This window comes from Pempheris klunzingeri, chromosome 12 (assembly GCF_042242105.1).
Source record: "Pempheris klunzingeri isolate RE-2024b chromosome 12, fPemKlu1.hap1, whole genome shotgun sequence".
Taxonomy (NCBI): Eukaryota; Metazoa; Chordata; class Actinopteri; order Acropomatiformes; family Pempheridae; genus Pempheris; species Pempheris klunzingeri.
Window position 1 is genome coordinate 8045626 of NC_092023.1, and position 16655 is coordinate 8062280.

The 16655-nt window shown below is 40.5% G+C and overlaps 2 protein-coding genes across 2 annotated transcripts; one reads left to right on the plus strand and one right to left on the minus strand.

The window, feature by feature from the left end:
* Positions 1-302: 302 nt before the first annotated feature.
* abraxas2 (abraxas 2, BRISC complex subunit) lies at positions 303-9780 on the minus strand. The gene is made up of 9 exons (XM_070840856.1): positions 9701-9780; positions 8588-8678; positions 6705-6741; positions 6222-6288; positions 5495-5685; positions 5042-5164; positions 4164-4248; positions 3925-4042; positions 303-3729 (listed from the first exon to the last, which is right to left on the minus strand). Exons 1-9 carry the CDS (start codon positions 9770-9772, stop codon positions 3164-3166), a joined length of 1350 nt encoding a protein of 449 aa, XP_070696957.1. The 5' UTR covers positions 9773-9780; the 3' UTR covers positions 303-3163.
* An 81-nt stretch (positions 9781-9861) lies between these two features.
* Positions 9862-14755, plus strand: eef1akmt2 (EEF1A lysine methyltransferase 2). The gene is made up of 6 exons (XM_070840857.1): positions 9862-9993; positions 10891-10956; positions 11145-11259; positions 11652-11759; positions 13005-13221; positions 14492-14755. The coding sequence occupies exons 1-6, from the start codon at positions 9884-9886 to the stop codon at positions 14587-14589; spliced, it is 714 nt and encodes a 237-aa protein (XP_070696958.1). The 5' UTR covers positions 9862-9883; the 3' UTR covers positions 14590-14755.
* The last annotated feature ends 1900 nt before the right edge of the window (positions 14756-16655 follow it).

Consider the following 16655-nt stretch of genomic DNA (forward strand, 5'->3'; position numbering starts at 1 on the left):
TTGCATAATAATTAATAAGTCATTTGTTCAACGGAGGAAAAATATATGTGTGGATGCAACTTACAGGAAAGCCCGTCCCACTCTCCAGTGTGATGTCATTGATACAAGCGCTGGTGTGTTTTGCGCATAGAAATACACATCCGAAATAAACACATGACTTACGGTTTTGCACATACTTGAAGCTACAAGTTTGTAGTAATTGCTGTCATTTTTAAGAATTTATATTCTATAACAAACCTGCAAAACACTGTTTTAAAAATTTAAAGTGGTACTCCATTTAAGGCAATAAGAGAACAAAGGTCCATTATATCACATATGCATGTCTCATTTATTATCCCCCAGTTTAACAACCATATTCTCTGTGCTCCTCCAAGCAAGTCCTTGGTTTGCTTTCATCAAGTACACATATTCAGCAGAGAAGATCTAAGCTGTGCACTGGACTTTGTGCTATCAGGGAGGTGTCAGCGTTGCAATGGCCCACTCGGGAAGAAAGGGTCACCCCATACAGCAAGAGTATATGAGTGTATATTTGTATTATGTTGGAACTTGACAGGTATAGGATCCTAACAATGTCAGTCCTCTCATGCTTTATTCCATTGGTCCTCAGCATCAGAGCCCCACTGCTTATCATTCTGGCGACCAAGTCAGGGTTACACCTGGGGGTGGCAGAAAGATGGGCAATCATCTAGGGACTGAGGACCAGGATTAAGAGTGAGGACCGACATCGAAAACGGCTGTTCTGTACCACCACAACACTCAACTGAGACAACTTATACAGTAAGTGCTGTTTAAATGCTAACCCCCTCCCTTGTCTACTATACATTCATTATATATTTCCTTATTATATTCCAGTACTCAAAGGAAACCATACTCCTAACAAATTGATTTTGTCATTTCTTTTAACATTGTGTGATTATGTTACTCTGGGTGATTATTAAGTAACATTTTGAGTGCCAGTTCCTGACAAGTGATGCATTGGCATTACACATCAGGGCAAATGAAATGACCCTAAGGCAAAAAACATGACATACAAACAGGCTGTGTAAATAAAGCAGAGCTTGTTCACAAGGCAAAGCTTCTCCTACCACAAAGTGTCTTCATTTCCAAACTGAGTGCAACCTGCTACTCAATACGTTAGACATCCTCCATGTGCAGTGCAAATGTCTGTCCATGCCGAATATAACAGTGTCTAGAATTGACCGGTTCATGCAATGAGGGTGTCCTACATCCAGCACCCAATCACACCTCATTACCCAGTTGTTTTCAAATAGGGCAGATGTTTAAAAAAAAAAAAAAGTCATCTGCCTGTCAGTCATGCCCATCACACCAACTCTGCTTTGCAGGAAGCATCAGTTATTAAGTAGATTCCCTCCGACTTTACAGTTATAATTCCAGTTTCACATAATAAAGCAAGCAAAGTCACAGCTGCAACCATGAGACACAGGTCCACTTAGAAGTCGTCATGAGAGTAAAAAGGGAAGCAGTGAAGATTGTTTCAGGTAGACCAAACACATCATCAAAAGGGAGGCATGTAACTGCAAGACTTAAAAAAAAAAAAAAAAAAGCTGGAAGTCAATTATTGCAAACATGACGCGAAAAGTTATAATTTTACCCCTCCAGAGAGATCTGTGAATGTGTTCTCTGTGCAGATATAGAAACTGCCCTGAGTGGAAGGCACTGTGTACTGAAGCAAGGTCATGATGTTTTCATCACATTATCCAGGTCCATACACGTAACATTGACCCAACCAGGTCAGAATACATGAGGTCTGCTGTCAGCTATGCCAAGACAGGAAGGCGATCGCTCGCTCTCTGTTCCCAAGGTTGCAATTCACACACTACAGGGGGCATCAGCCTTCCATTATGACTTTAATAGAGAACAAGTCAGTGAGAAGTGAGCTTGAAGTGGTTATATGATCACGGTCAGTAGTATTGGAGACAGCCAGCATTGTGAAGTGGAAGTAGCAGCCAGGTTTTTATGTGAAGAAGAACAGACAGATGCAGATTTTTTTTTTTAGTGGTAGCTCTCTGTGTTGCAGCAGCAGAAAGGGAACCAAAAGCATCTGGTTAGTAAAGCTACAGTACATTGTGTTTGCCCTGTGAACCCTCGTACAACACACAAAAGCTGAGCTGACTTTGGCTCAGGGTGGTCAAAGAGGACTACTCAAGTGGCACAACATGACAGCATTGGTATAGCACAATAATAAAGAAATCTTAAATTTAGTTAAGTGCAGCAAAGCGCATACAATTTCAGTGTTATCCAAGAGGAACGAGACATTGACATTCTTGTCAATCAAATTAGATTAACTGTTTCTGACAAAATATATATATACATATATATACATACACACACACACATATATATGTGTATATATATATATATGTGTGTGTGTATATGTATATATAAAGCACCCATTATAGAAGTGGCAGATTAAATTTAGCTTGAAATCTATTATTCATAATTTAAATAGGCAACTGAAAGATTAATTAATGAAAGACTGTGGCATATGGAGAAGAAAATGTCCAAAATCAAGTGAGAGAAATGTGCATTTTAAAGAAATTCTACTTACGTATATCTCTTTTTTTCAAATTAAAAAATTAACCATTTGCCTACTTCATTTTAAAAATTGTCTGAAGGCCGCAGAATATTTCCCCATTACTTTTCTTAGACGGTTTGTTTCAAACACGGCAAAAAAATTAATTAAATAGTGCAAGAGGTAACGCAAGAGTGGGTGCTCAGAGTTGGTGATGCAAATGTGAAACAAAAAGACAAAGAAAGCATGGAATGAGGCCCATCTTTCAGGGAGCCGGCTTGCCAACCAGTTGGCATAAATTACGTTGTAATACCCACATCCGACCCTGAAACCAGACACATCCACACTGAAGTACCAAAATTGACCCCATTCCAAAAAGAAAAAAAAAAAGAAAACCGACGACTTTTTCCTCTCAGTGAGACACACCTGTTAAGCCTGCAAAGCCTAGCAAAGTTTCCCCTTAAAATGGAGATCAGACTAAGACAAGAAGAAATACTCACAGCAGGACACCACCTGCGCATGCCTTTCACTTTCAGGACTGGCACGTCTATATTTGTCTATCTTTGATTGCTTGAGATGTCTCAAGGTGTGTCACTTAATTGTGTCCCATACACACCCTGTGGCATGTTTCTATGTGGTCTGTGAGCCACGAGCGTCCCCATCAGGACTAAGGGCAGCTGGTCGGCCCTGCGCTAAAATGCTGGCAGAGACCATTGGCAGATGACCGGTTTCACTCACTAAGTTCTCATATTCGCTACTGTCCTCATCTTCGTCTTCGTCGTCATCCTCATCGTCGTCATCATCTTCCTGCCCTGCAGCTTGTCTGTCTAATGAGTCAGAGCTTGATCCGTCACCATTGCCAAGGTACGGTGTGCTGGGAGTGGTAACCGGATTGGAGCTAGCGCCGAGGCCCAGGCCCAAGCCCATCCCCAGCGGGCCAGGGGTAGGGTGTCCCGGCGAGCCCACAGCTTGGGGCCGAGGCAGTAGAGCAGCACTGGTAGGCGGGGAAGAAGACGAGAGCAGAGAGTCGTCCTGGGACAAGAGGTCAGCATAAGATGGTGGGTTAGGTGAGGTACTGGGCCGCTCCGGGGCAGAGGGCGTGTGAAACGTTATCCTGGACAGAGGGGAAGCCTCAGAGGGTTCTGTGTTCTCATCTGGAGTGGAATGGGAGTCTGCATTTTGGGCCTCACGGAGCCCTGTGAAAAAGAGAGAAAGCGGTAACTGGTAAAGAGGAGCACATAAAACGGGAGGAAATCAAGTCTGACCGATTGACTGACCAAATATTTTAAAAAGGCCCCAGGGAAAGGGATCAGCTCAGAGGAACTGAACCTGCATACATTTGAAACTGAATGACATAATTCCAGTTTATAGAACGCAAAACAGATGCGTACTTCTCTCCTCTTCTGCCGTCTTGCGTTTCCTGAGAGCAATTTGTTGTTTGAGTTTGTTCACGTCCTCTTGAATTTTCTCCTTCACACGTTCACTTTGTTCTACCTCCCCACACACAACCTGATGAACAGGACAAACAGGTGGAAAAACTCACACGAAAACTTTCTTTGAGTCAAATAGTGAGCAAATGAGTTCACAACATGTCAACATGTATCCACTAGCTATCTGTTATCCAACTCACCTGCACTTTATCTTGCAGTGCACTGTAGACTTGGAATATTGTTCGAATATCCTTCATCACACCATCTTTATCGAAGAATTCAGCCCTGGAAAGATATTTACCAATAGATATATCACATTATATCATTCAGTACATAATGAATAAACAGTACACGTCATTGTTTAACATGATCCAACATTAGAAAGGCATTGGAGCTGCAATGGCGTGTCTATATCTATTTGAACTAAACTTATTCCACACACAAATATCAGCTGAATGAGCTGAGGTGAAGATAACGTGATCCTATCAGGAGCTGGACTGACATGCCTGGATAAACCCCCTGCAGCTTCAGCCTGGATGACACTGACTGACACATGCTGCATTCAACCCTGGCGTAAGTGGGTCTAAGTTCAGACACAAAGACACAGACATACAAGCAGAAGCATGTTCAGCCTGTTGCACGGCAGCTTTTCACTGCAGTCAGTCACATGCAAATTATGATTCCACTTACAGTTTCAAATGTAAACTAGGACTAGGACAAGGACATACACCCACACACACACACACACAAAAATGTTGGATGCCCTGGGTGCTGGGTTTGCACACCACCAAAGAGAGCCAGGTTAAATCCCTGCCAGCAGTGCACCCCATCAAACAGAAAAGTATTAATTGCAGAGAGGCAACTTCTGCTGATAAGATGAGACACCAGCTTGTGGATGGGAGGGAGTCACAAGGTGAGGGTGAAGTTGTGGTAAGCTGTCAGATAAAATCAGGTGGCTGCTGCAACTCTACGCATGCCAGAGGAGACACAAGGCTGTCTGGACCGCAAAATCAGAGTTGGCAATGACATTGGTGCAGCACAAAAAAATAGAAAAACACATTGGGAATCCAAACCTTACCCATGCTCTTTGATGACCTGGGTGTAGTTGAGTGAGGTGTTCGGCACTGAGGAGACTTTGTATTCCTGCTGGCTTGTGTTGCCAAGATTTGGGATTGTGAGGGTGATCCTCTGGTTGTACCTACTAAATGGAGATTACTAATTAGCACCAGTCAAATCATGGAATACTCACATGCATTTCATGACTTTGTAAAGTTTATCATTTACACAGTCTATTTCTCTCCTGATACCTCAACTCACTTTTAACTTTAACATTCAGAAAATCAAACTAAAAAGGTTATTGTCTGCCCTGATACCGATCAGATCAGAGCAAATCGGTGCAGAATTAGACAAAAAGTAGACAGGGTTGGAACTTACACAAACATCTGAACAATAATAAATATTTAGTGATCAGACAGCAGTTGTGCAGTGTGTGTGTGCATTTGCTCACGATGGTCAACATGCAGTTTATTACCTGCGGTTAGGTCTGAAGAGCACATACTCCAGTGCATGCGTGGAGCTGTTGGCGGTGGAGATGAAGCTGAAAAGTAGGAAGACAAGGTCGGGAACACCAAGCAGCTGAGTCAGCTGTTTGTGGATGATCTGCTCCCGGAACGACATTTGCTGCTGCGTGTTCCTTCGGAATCGGTACCAACCGATGACGTTCTACAAGACCGAAAAAAAAAAAAATTATATATATATATAATTAATTAATTAAAATTATATATATATACATATATATACACACACACACACACACACACACACACACAATTGTGTTTGAACCAGTAAAGTCTCACTAATCCAACCCCATCCCAGTAGGAAAGACAACCTTCCAAATCATTATAAATCTGTCACTTATTGAAATGCTTCAATGAGGAAAGCTAACAAGTAGTTTCAATACAATGGCACATTTATTCATATAATATTTGTAGCCAAATATGTTGAAATCAAGAGTTCAAGTGATTTCTAAAACTTCATATTGTTCATTAGTTCATATTGTAAGATACACCAGCCAATCACAGTTTTTCTTCACAGTTAATCATCAGGTTACATTAAAACTTAAAAAACTGTCCAACTTATTGGGATTCATTTTAGTGTAGCTGTCGTTTAAAGGTAACAAGAGGGTATCAGTGACATTTTATTGGACATTATCGACAATGTATGTTGAAATGCCAATAGACAACAGAAGATTTACTCACTTTCCGCCTATCTTTAAGGATGCTGTTGAGATTTTCTTCATTGATTTTGCCTGCGTAGTCATAAAAGCTGATGGGGGTGTAGGGGGGGGAGAGACAAGTTCAAACGGATTCATCACATTCCTACTCCTCCTCCTACTTCTGGCCTACTTCAAGTACCCAATCTTGTCAGATGGGGCCATCTACTGTCCAATGTCAAATTAATGCAGCATGTGCTAAATTGGATGTAAGGCAGCTTATATGACAGCGACCTAAAACTCACTACTCTGCAAAGAGGCACTTTTTATTGAGGGAAAAAACAATAATAAATGCTCCCAATAACAGCAGGCTCTCAACATGCAGTGGGTGACAACAGTACTTTTTTCCTAGATGAAACAATCATAGCAAAAATTGTTCTACAATTATACATGTGGTGACATTTTTCCGCATTCCATTTGCAAACTATGATAATAGTACTGGTTTGAGAATAAAAAGCTCATATCTTACCTAAACAACTGTGCACAAGGATCATGGTTATGGATTTCTGTTGGGAACAAACAGTTAGATTTGTTTAAGTAAGTAGCATTATACAAGCAAATCTTCAGAGGCATAATCCAAATGTAAGACAAAGTGTGGCCTCACAACCAAAATTCACAGCACAGGACTTACATCACATTCACATAGGTATTTTTTTTATTATATCCATGAAGATATCTGTAATTCAAATTAATGTTTTGTCCCTAAAGCCAAAGAAAGAAACAGTAAACCAGAACATGCAAAACAGCAACGCTCATGTTACTGATTATGTTACATTGGCTTTTAGTTTCAGTTGTCTTAGTTTACAATACAAAGCAGACTCTTATTCCAAACCACTTTATAAAAAGAGGTCATTAGCATAAATCTGTATCTGTACTGTGAGAGAGTAAACTGAGGCTGAGGGATAAGCGCTCAGCACAAAGCTGCTTATTGGCATCCTTTCGTACCCAGTTACATTTCATATTCAGATGCACCAAAGCACACTTTTAATAGGACTGAAGGGGCAAAGGAGAAATTCAAGAAGCACTAAAACCAAGTAATCCACACAACCAGAAAAAACTTGCAATCTATTGAGACTTTTTAATATGATGCCATATCAATCAATCAATCAATCTTTATTCATATAGCGCCAATTCACAACAGCGTTGTCACAAGACGCTTTACATAAAGAGCAGGTCTAGACCAAACTCCTTAATTAGAGAGAGACCCAACGATTCAGGAATTCAAAATTAAGGATTCAAGAATTCCCACATGAGCAAGCATCAGATATTATATTGAGCAAATATATTAAAATTTAGATTAAAATTTAATCCTGGGGCTCTCCAGTTGTTATACTGATGATCACCCATTTTAAATGGAAATGTCAAAGTGAGTTAATCTGACATAGCAGTTGCGTTTCCCCTTCTTTAAATGTCATTCGTGATCATTAGTCTGCTTGACTGATATTGAAAGCTGTGCTGTGTGGCAACTATGTCTAGTATGTCACTGTGCTGCTTATTCAACATGACATCTATGCAACATGAGTAGTTATTTAACAGTCTGTTAAACAGATTTAAAGCGCTGTGCACACCTACACAGGTGTTTTAATTTATGGGTGATTAACTTCACCTCAGGTTAAGGTTGGGCAGTGCTGCACAGGGAATGACCTGATGTTGTTAAAAAGGTAAGTAGTCTACTTCAATACTGATAAAAGTTATTCCTAATAGATGCATCAAAATCAAAAGGGGACTGAGTGACATGTTAACAACCTCACTTAAGTCTGTACATGCCTACACAGCAAAATAAGTGAAAACACCTGTGTGTGTGTGTGTGTGTGTGTGTGTGTGTGTACAAGGGCCTTGACAGAACTTGTATTACACAGCGGACATTTTGACTTGTCGTAGTAATAATATTAACAATTGCGCTGTTCTATTCAAATGTCCCAGTAATCTCGTGCGTGTACACTGTATAGCCACTGTTTATTTATCACTTTTCTTTTTCTATTTATCTATTAATATATCCATCTATTTTTTTAATCCTGAAGCGGCATATAAGACGAAAGGGCAAAGCAAGAATTTTATTGTGCGGTGAAACTTGTTTTTATCTGTACATATGACAATAAAACAATTGAATCCAGTAAGCCACAGCAATGTGACAGTGAGCCAGCATGCACAATACTAGGACACTGACACTAAGACAGCTAAATGGAATTCAGTCAAAATTAATGTTATTATTTCTATCATTGCATTTCCAAGTGTGACACGAAAAGGGCCTATGTAACTGAGATACTAAATCTTCTGTCGTGGCATTAATCGCTCACTACTTATTGCTTAAGATGCCACACATGGTAATTTTTATGTGTTTCAGGGCCTTACCTACTACCTGGAGCAACTCCGCACTGCTGATCTGTGTGTCACTGATGCTGACAGTCTCTTCTTGTCTTACTTCCCCTAACAAGAAGCCCTCCTGTGCAAGTACACATCAACAAAAACATGTGGTCAGATGTGGTCAGATGTGGTGCATGTGGTAACATAAAATCAACTTTTTTGCTCTGCAAGTACTTTAAGTCATTGACTGTTTATACACCAACACCACTGGGAAGTGACAGCAGCTGGTAAACAACAGAGCTGCTTTACTGTCTCTACTTATGTCAGGAATGCAGGCAGACTTGTAAGTAGCAACTATCCACCTGTCCGGGCCCACTTCTGAAGTCTTGACAAGAGGAAAAGTCATGTAAACAGCGTTAGCTTAGCTTTGCTCTAACGCTCGTGTGAAAGGTTTCTCTGCCATACACTGATCACAAAGCATTTCTCTTCGATTATGTTTCCAGATCGAGCAAACCAAAGTCAAAAAAAGAAAATATTTTTACGCACGTCGGTCACTTTATGAGACGGTATTGACTTGAAATAACATCAACATTAGCTAAGTGGCTAAAAAGCTAACCTGGCAAAAGACAAAAACAAAAAGGGTTATTGTTACCTGGTTGAGACATTTCCTGTGTTAGCTTCATATCTTTGATGCGACACTAAACTGCTATCAGATAACAGGTCGGGGTGACTGTAGATAGTAGCAGCACCGACATACGGAAGTCACTTGATCTGGTAAGCTTAGCTAACATGCTAAGCAGCTAACTACTGAGTATTTCCTGGAGCTCAAACTTTCCCCATATTGACATAGCAGGTATCTAAATGGATGTCGCTTTGTAGCGAGTGTTATAACTAAATATTTAAGACGTGCCTAGCTGTAACACATGATATCATCTTAAAAATCACTATTCATGTCTTCATTTATCTGCAGCTACACAGTCTGATTAGGGCATACTTGCCGGTAAATAGACGGAACCGATACTAGCTAGCCAGCAACAGGATGATGACACTGGAAAACAACACAAACTAACGGTGTTGATGGACGATCACACACATCTCCGAGCCACGCACACTTTAGTAACCACTGCACAATAGTTTGTCAGCATAATGTCGAATACTTACATGATCTGAGTTGCTGTTGGCGCTGTGATAACACACAGAACTAAAAGTATAACCTGAAATGGATGCCGCCATGATGGAAACATCCCTATCAATCCCGATGCCCCCTGCGGTTGCAAAGCACGCTCCTCAAACGCAACGTCTTGTGGGAAGTGTAGGCGAAGAGTTGACGGCGTACTCAGCAGCATGGAAGTCCACACAGAAAGCCCACATGGCGATGAAAATACCTCGGACACAGAGGAGGACAGAGGCTCGGATGCCGACTTTGAGCCTTCAAAACTGGGAACGAAAGAATAGTGAGTGCTGTGCTCCGTTAGCTTCGTTGCTAAGTTATTGGTGGCTGGTTATTGTCGCCAGGCTCCACAGCTAACTACAAACAACAGAGCTAGCTGGCACAACTTTAACCCTTTAAAATGTGTTTTAGGATGTTTTTATGTGGAACAATAACTTAATTAGGCATTTTAGGCCTCCTCAACTTATAATAGACATTGTCTAGCATGTGCTGTTGAGAGCAAGAGGAAGAAAGTTTAATTGTTAGCTAGAAAATAATTGCTGTCATACCGTTAAGAGAAGGTTTAACCTATAGTTTTTTGTAAGATAATACAGTAGTCTGCATGTCCCTGCAACCTCTAAACTTTTAATGGTGATGTTTGCTGTAGTCCTGGACGTAAAAGAGCAACAAGCATCATGGCAGCTTGCAAGAAACCACAGCTAGATTTTAGCAATTCAACTTAAAGTCAGGCTACTCATTAATTCTCAGTTTATTTTTGCACTATATAAATGAATGAATAATCATGTTTCTACTATAGCAGCGTGTTACGTTCACGGTTATTATTTGTCATATGCACAACAATTACAGCGAAGCAGTCATTTGCAATGAAAAGCTATGTAGCATAAGCATAAAGTAGCACATAAAGCAGTGCAGAAGTTAAATTACAGGAATAAGATGTAATATATAAAGTATGATACTTTGGTATGGATATAATAGTGCAGTAAAGAGAAAATATATATTACTGTAGTTGCAAGGATGAAAAAACTGTCAATATAAACAGCTCGTCTGTAGGTAGTAAAATAAATGTACTATGCAGGTATAAAGAGTTGTAATAAAACCTACGTACAGGATGTAAACAGGTAGTAACAGAGAGTAAAGGAAGTGTTCTTCTAGATGTTTATATGACTGTCCTTTTCTGCAGTTGGGAAGATGTATACCAACAAGAGCTTGAGACCTTCAAAGACATCGGGGATGTTGGTGAGATATGGTAATCTCTACAGAGTACTGACATTGACTAATACCAAATTTTCACTCAATATAATAGTGAGGATTTTTTTTTTCATGCCAAAATGTGATGACTCTCAACAAGAGTTTTCTTTAACGCTGTATTTTTGGTTTCTGACTATAACCTGTCTCATCACTAAACTCGGTGTGTTTCCCTCTTCTTGTTGTAAGGTTTGGGGAGGAAAGCATGCGCCGCGTGCTCCGATGGATGGACAAAGCCAAGATTCCCGAAAGTGCTGCCATTCTTGACATCGGCACTGGAAATGGAGCCTTTCTAGTTGAACTGGTGTGAACAGAATAGAAATACATTTTGACACTATTCTAGCTTGTACAACACAACAAATCACAAAAATATGGCATCGTCCGTGGTTTATCCAGGGTTATTGTTAGTGGAAACACTTTAGCTTGGAATGAAAGCATAGAAAGCCACAAATTAAGTATTTTCTGCCTCCCTTGTATTGGCGTGATGACAAAAGTCTTAGCAATCTGAAAACCTCACCAAACACCATCTGCACGGCTAAGTACCTCAAGCGGTTAGATGGAAAATGTGTTTGTGATTTAGTCAGTGTGAGCCTTTAATGGCTGACTTTGCTAACTAAGTACTGTAACTTTTCTCAGACATTTCTGTAACAGTTGATAAGCTTTGTTCTTAATGTGCTCTGTTTTTATTGTGTCAAGGCTAAACACGGATACAGGAATCTGACTGGTATAGATTATTCCCCAGCGTCTGTAGAATTGGCCCGAAATGTCTTGCGGGCGGAGGACCTGACGAATGTCCCTGTTAAGGTAGGTTCAGCTACGTTTTTCATTAAAACTACAGTATTAATGTAGAGATAATTATCATCATAACACAGGAGCTACATTCTGCTCTAGGTCACATGTTTGTTGTGATTAAAAGCGACCAAATTGTGCCAATGCTGATGATACAATATAGCTTTCAGCATACCGTGAACTGACCTGGGAAGGTTAGAGGAAACTCTCCTGTGTTTACCATGTGGGCGAGTTGGATAGGAAGAAGGCCTTAAAAGTGATGGAAGTCTGCCCACCATTCAGATGAAACCACCTCAAACCCCATTGAATTGGCAGGATTTAACACATCTACTAACATACATATGCAAGAAAAACAAGTTCTAAACGCTGCGCTGGTCAGTCTATAAGGGATGTGATGAGTGACTTTTCCTCTCCTGTGTGCATGATACAGTTGCATATATGTTATATGCATCACACACCCATGACGGTGTGTGCTTTGCTTGGGCAGAATGCCTTCCACTGAAGTCAATATTGACCTTAGCTGGACAGGGGGAGTACAGTGTGTGTGTGTGTGTGTTAGAGTGAGTGAGTGAGTGAGTGAGTGAGTGTATGAGGAAGAGAGAGAAATGGTACGTTTGCATCCTGTTCATTTCTTCAATACTGCAGAGTGCCAGAATAATTTGTGTGCATGTGTAGTCTTGAATGGCGTCTGAGGGAGTGTGAGGAATTTCGGCTCTTGATAAAACCATTTCTTTGTCAGGTTGCTCCTCAAAGATCATTCTTAGTCTCAAATCTGTGTCAAGCCCTGCCTCCATTTACATCTGTCACTGTGTGCTGATGCTTTGGCATCACCGTCATACATTCCCTCTACATCCTCCCAGTTTTTCCATCCAGGCTCATACTCAAACTGAACTCGTGTCAGCTGCAACAATATATAGACATTTCTGTCTCCAGTGAATCGCTGTTGATCCTCCTTCATAAATCGCGACTTTTGTGACCCGTGGTTTGTGAGTGTGTGGCTCTTGAGCTCTCCCCAGAGATCTGGTGTTCTGCCCTGTGTCCAGATAAAGGGCTCCTTTCACCGGTGTTATGGTAGGTCAGCAACCCCCGCAGAATTAACTGCTGTCATGTCAGCAGTTGGAATTTAGTCTTAAAGTTAACCTGTGAGGTATAACACATTTCATCTTGGTTTATGCTGTAAGATTCCCTCTTCAAATGACTACATAGTTTACCCTGCATCTAAAAACGTGTCCTTAACCTCTCACTTTCTCTTTATTGTAGGAGATGGATTTCTTAAACTGTCAAGGGGAGCTAAAGGGTTTTGATGTCTGCATCGACAAAGGAACATTCGACGCAATAAGCTTAAACCCAGACCACACCAAGGAGGGCAAAAAACTTTACATCCAAGCTCTAAAAGATGCTCTTAAGGACAAAGGTTTCTTCGCTCTCACTTCCTGTAATTGGACAAAAGAGCAGCTGCTAGACAGATTCAGTGACGGTAAGAGGAAATGCTGAAATTAATAACTGCATGTCAGATCATTTATTTTCTGCTGTGAGAGCTGCTTACGACCTGTATGCAGCTCTCCAACAGTCATACAAGGCAGATTGACTCTCCAAAAACCATCCTAATCAGACAAGTAGTTTTCTGTAAGCCTGACCTTCGATCGGATGTTTGAAAAATGTAAATTAGGATTTTGTAAAGTCCTTATGCAGTTTTGATTCTACCTCGCCATTATTCAAGCAGGTCCTGGTTCATTATTTTCTGGCTGCCTGTTGCAGTTTATTCAACCTTTTATTGAATTTTGCAAAAGGTCAGTGCTTTGATCTTGGCTAATGTAGAAATTACATCTATGCAGTAATATTTATTAAGAAATAACCATTATTAGGGTGTTTTGTAGTGTCTGTTAGTATTGTAAAGTGGGTAAATAGGACCCCTGGTTTGACAACAGTTACAGGCTTTACATTTCATTGAATTAAGACACCCATAAGTATATATGTAATATATAATGACTGCTCCTCTGGCTAACATTCATACCTGAATTCAGAAGAAATGGATATAAAATAGTCCCTTCTTCAAGAAATTCTTTTTGACAGACGCACGCTAGCAGTATCATCTGTTGGGTGGCGATCTCTCTTTTGACATAAATCGTGTGTTCTTGTGCTACAGTAGAATAAGACAGTTTGTGGCAGCTAACTAGATTAAAACTTCTTTTTAAACAAAGGCAGCCTAACCCACATATTGTTCTTCATGGTCTGGTGTCAATGAAGTGTTGATTTTTCTAGATTAATGTGATGAACAAGAAGAAATAGCTGCCCGGAGGGGAAAACACATAAACCTGAACACATCGAACTTGTAATTTTAAAAATTCCCTGTGGAGTTTTTGTTGTGCGACCCTCAATCAAAACATAAATAAATGCGGTTCTACTACCGCAACAGTTACCTGGCAGGTTGTTAAGCTGCAGGCAACAACAGCCTTGTAAAGTCAGAATCTGGGCAAGCTTCCACTGGCTGTCACTCCTCTGTAGTCACCCCGGAGAGCCTGCAGGGGGCCAAAGGGCTTTGAGATCTCATCTGTCACAGTGACAGCCTGTCTTTACCAGGCCCCAGGAAGCAGCGCAGATGGTGGATGGATAGTTCTTCGTAGACTCACAGTGCTTCCCCTCTGTAGCCATAGTCGGCAGGAAAAGATTCCTGGCATGTTGATGTTCTGGCACTTTGCATAATGCTTGTTTCTTAACCTGCACATTTTTTCTGTGTTGCCTCACAGGATTTGAGTTTGTACAGGAGTTGCCTACACCCAATTTCCAGTTTGGAGGGAAGAGTGGCAACACTGTGACAGCAATCATCTTCAAGCGAGCACTGTGATTCACATGTCCCCGGAGGACATTTGCCTTTTGTGTCTCATCATTTCTGCACTTTTTTTCTGTTTACCACAGGAAATCATGCCACGTGAACTTTAAGACATTTTATACAAGACCTGTTTATATGGTGTTCATTTTTAAAAAATAAAATCTATGTGTAATGAAGCAGATTTGTATTGTACCTCAGTGGAGTTTTTCTTTGTTGCTATTCACTTCACTGATCCACAGTGCTGTAAGCACTTGTTAAATATATTTATATGAAATGCTTCTGTAGTATTTGTGATACATTTATGCAGACAGTTAAGAAGATTTTGTTCAATGTCAGTTTACGAACATTAAACATGGTCCTGTATGGTGGAATGTACAGAGCAGCATCTTGTGTAGTTTTCCAGACATAGTACTGAAGTATTCACCTTTTGTTTTCAAAACTGTTTCAATGCATACACATGAATATCTGTTAACTCCTAACCTTTCTGTGTATTACAGAGTAAAGCCATAAGACATCACTGAAGATTATTATAAAGATCTCACACTGGATGTGAACTAGTTTAAAAAGCTGAGTAACACAAACAGCTGGCACAGTTAGATTAAGGTAAAACTTCACAGTATGTTATACAGTGTTTTTTGGCTTCAAGAGCATTTCATATGTGAACTCCTCGACACTTGACTGTAATATTACTTTCCTGAGGTTATGTATGTTGTAATAGCTCAGCCAGACAAGGAGTCTTTATTTGTTTAATTAGTTAGTTACAGGCCATGGGGCAAAAATATATCCTGTATTCCTTTGAAAAACGTCCAGATGAGGAAAAAGATTACACAATGATTTGTACTGAATGTTTCTCCTTATTCCATAAATCATCTTATAGCCCCTTAAATTACTTTGCAAAGACCCTGTTGAGAGTCCTGACCCACAGTTTGAAAACCACTGATTTGTCCTACCAGGTAGTTAATTGCATCCACCTTTCATGTCATGGGAAAAATAGCCTGAACCTAATTGGCCTAACTGGAAACCAGCAGAGCTTGGGGTCCCGAGGACCATGATTAATGAATAAACAAGAGCCTGTGGCTTGTGTGGCAGAGAAGCCTATCTGCCATTTCCTCTCTGAAAGGCATCATTAATAACTGCCAAACTCTGGATCCTAATTGCATGCTGGGCCAGTGGTCCAATGGGAGCCGCCGATGTTGAGGCACGCCGTTGAGTAAACACATGCAAGCTTTACAAGCATTACCTCCTGGAATTTTACAAGGCCCTGGATATCCTGCCTGGATGTGCATATTATGCCCACATTTACAACTCTCACAGAGACTTTCCCATGAAGTGAAACCACCTCCGTTGATTTCCAGCTCAGCTGAACATCCTCTTGTTTAACTTTGTCAACGTTCACTCTCTCTGTCCTTTAAACATCTTCTCAAGTGTTTAAAGGACATTCTGCCACAGTATCAGTAGACTTCAATATGTACTGAAGTTACCTCCTTGAATAGCACACTGCAGCCCACTCATTTCCTATTGCACAGGTGCTGTTGCTAAGAAACAGACTGCACCACAATCCTGTTTGCCTAAATAAAGCCATGAGTTTTTGGCCAGTTTTGTGGATGCTGCACAGTTACGGTAATCAAATCATCATTCAAAGCTTTACTTTGGAAACGTTGCATAAAACCTATTATTTATGAAAACCTTATAAAGTCATTAAGTGCTGTAGGAGTCCTGCAGCTATTAATATGCAAGATTAATATAATGATAATAATCTAATGTAATATGCTGGTCACACTCATTATTTTGAAACTGAGACTCATTCATGAAGTCAAACTGGACTGGAAGCTTGATCCATTTGTTTCTGTCGTATTTTTTTTTTTTCTAAAAAAGTACTTTACAACCATCCACCATGAGGTAAAGTAAAACATGAAAGTGTAGATCTTGCTGGGCTGAACTGAGCCGTACAGTACATTTACCACCGTCAGCACTTTCACGGCTGTTGGGTTGGCACATGTTTGAAGCTACACTTTTATTCCACTCATAATATTAACCTATAAGCTTTCAGACTCGATGCCATAGCCCACTGGCTGCCCTAC

Excerpts from the sequence above, each read along its gene's own strand:
- abraxas2 (XM_070840856.1), bottom strand. The coding sequence starts at position 9,772 with ATGGCGGCATCCATTTCAGGTTATACTTTTAGTTCTGTGTGTTATCAC. Across the intron at positions 6,289-6,704 it reads CCTTGTGCACAGTTGTTTAG|CTTTTATGACTACGCAGGCA; the intron begins GTAAGATATGAG and ends CACCCCCATCAG. Across the intron at positions 4,249-5,041 it reads CAGGTCATCAAAGAGCATGG|GGCTGAATTCTTCGATAAAG; the intron begins GTAAGGTTTGGA and ends ATATCTTTCCAG.
- eef1akmt2 (XM_070840857.1), top strand. The coding sequence starts at position 9,884 with ATGGAAGTCCACACAGAAAGCCCACATGGCGATGAAAATACCTCGGAC. Across the intron at positions 10,957-11,144 it reads GGGGATGTTGGTGAGATATG|GTTTGGGGAGGAAAGCATGC; the intron begins GTAATCTCTACA and ends TCTTGTTGTAAG. Across the intron at positions 11,260-11,651 it reads GAGCCTTTCTAGTTGAACTG|GCTAAACACGGATACAGGAA; the intron begins GTGTGAACAGAA and ends TATTGTGTCAAG.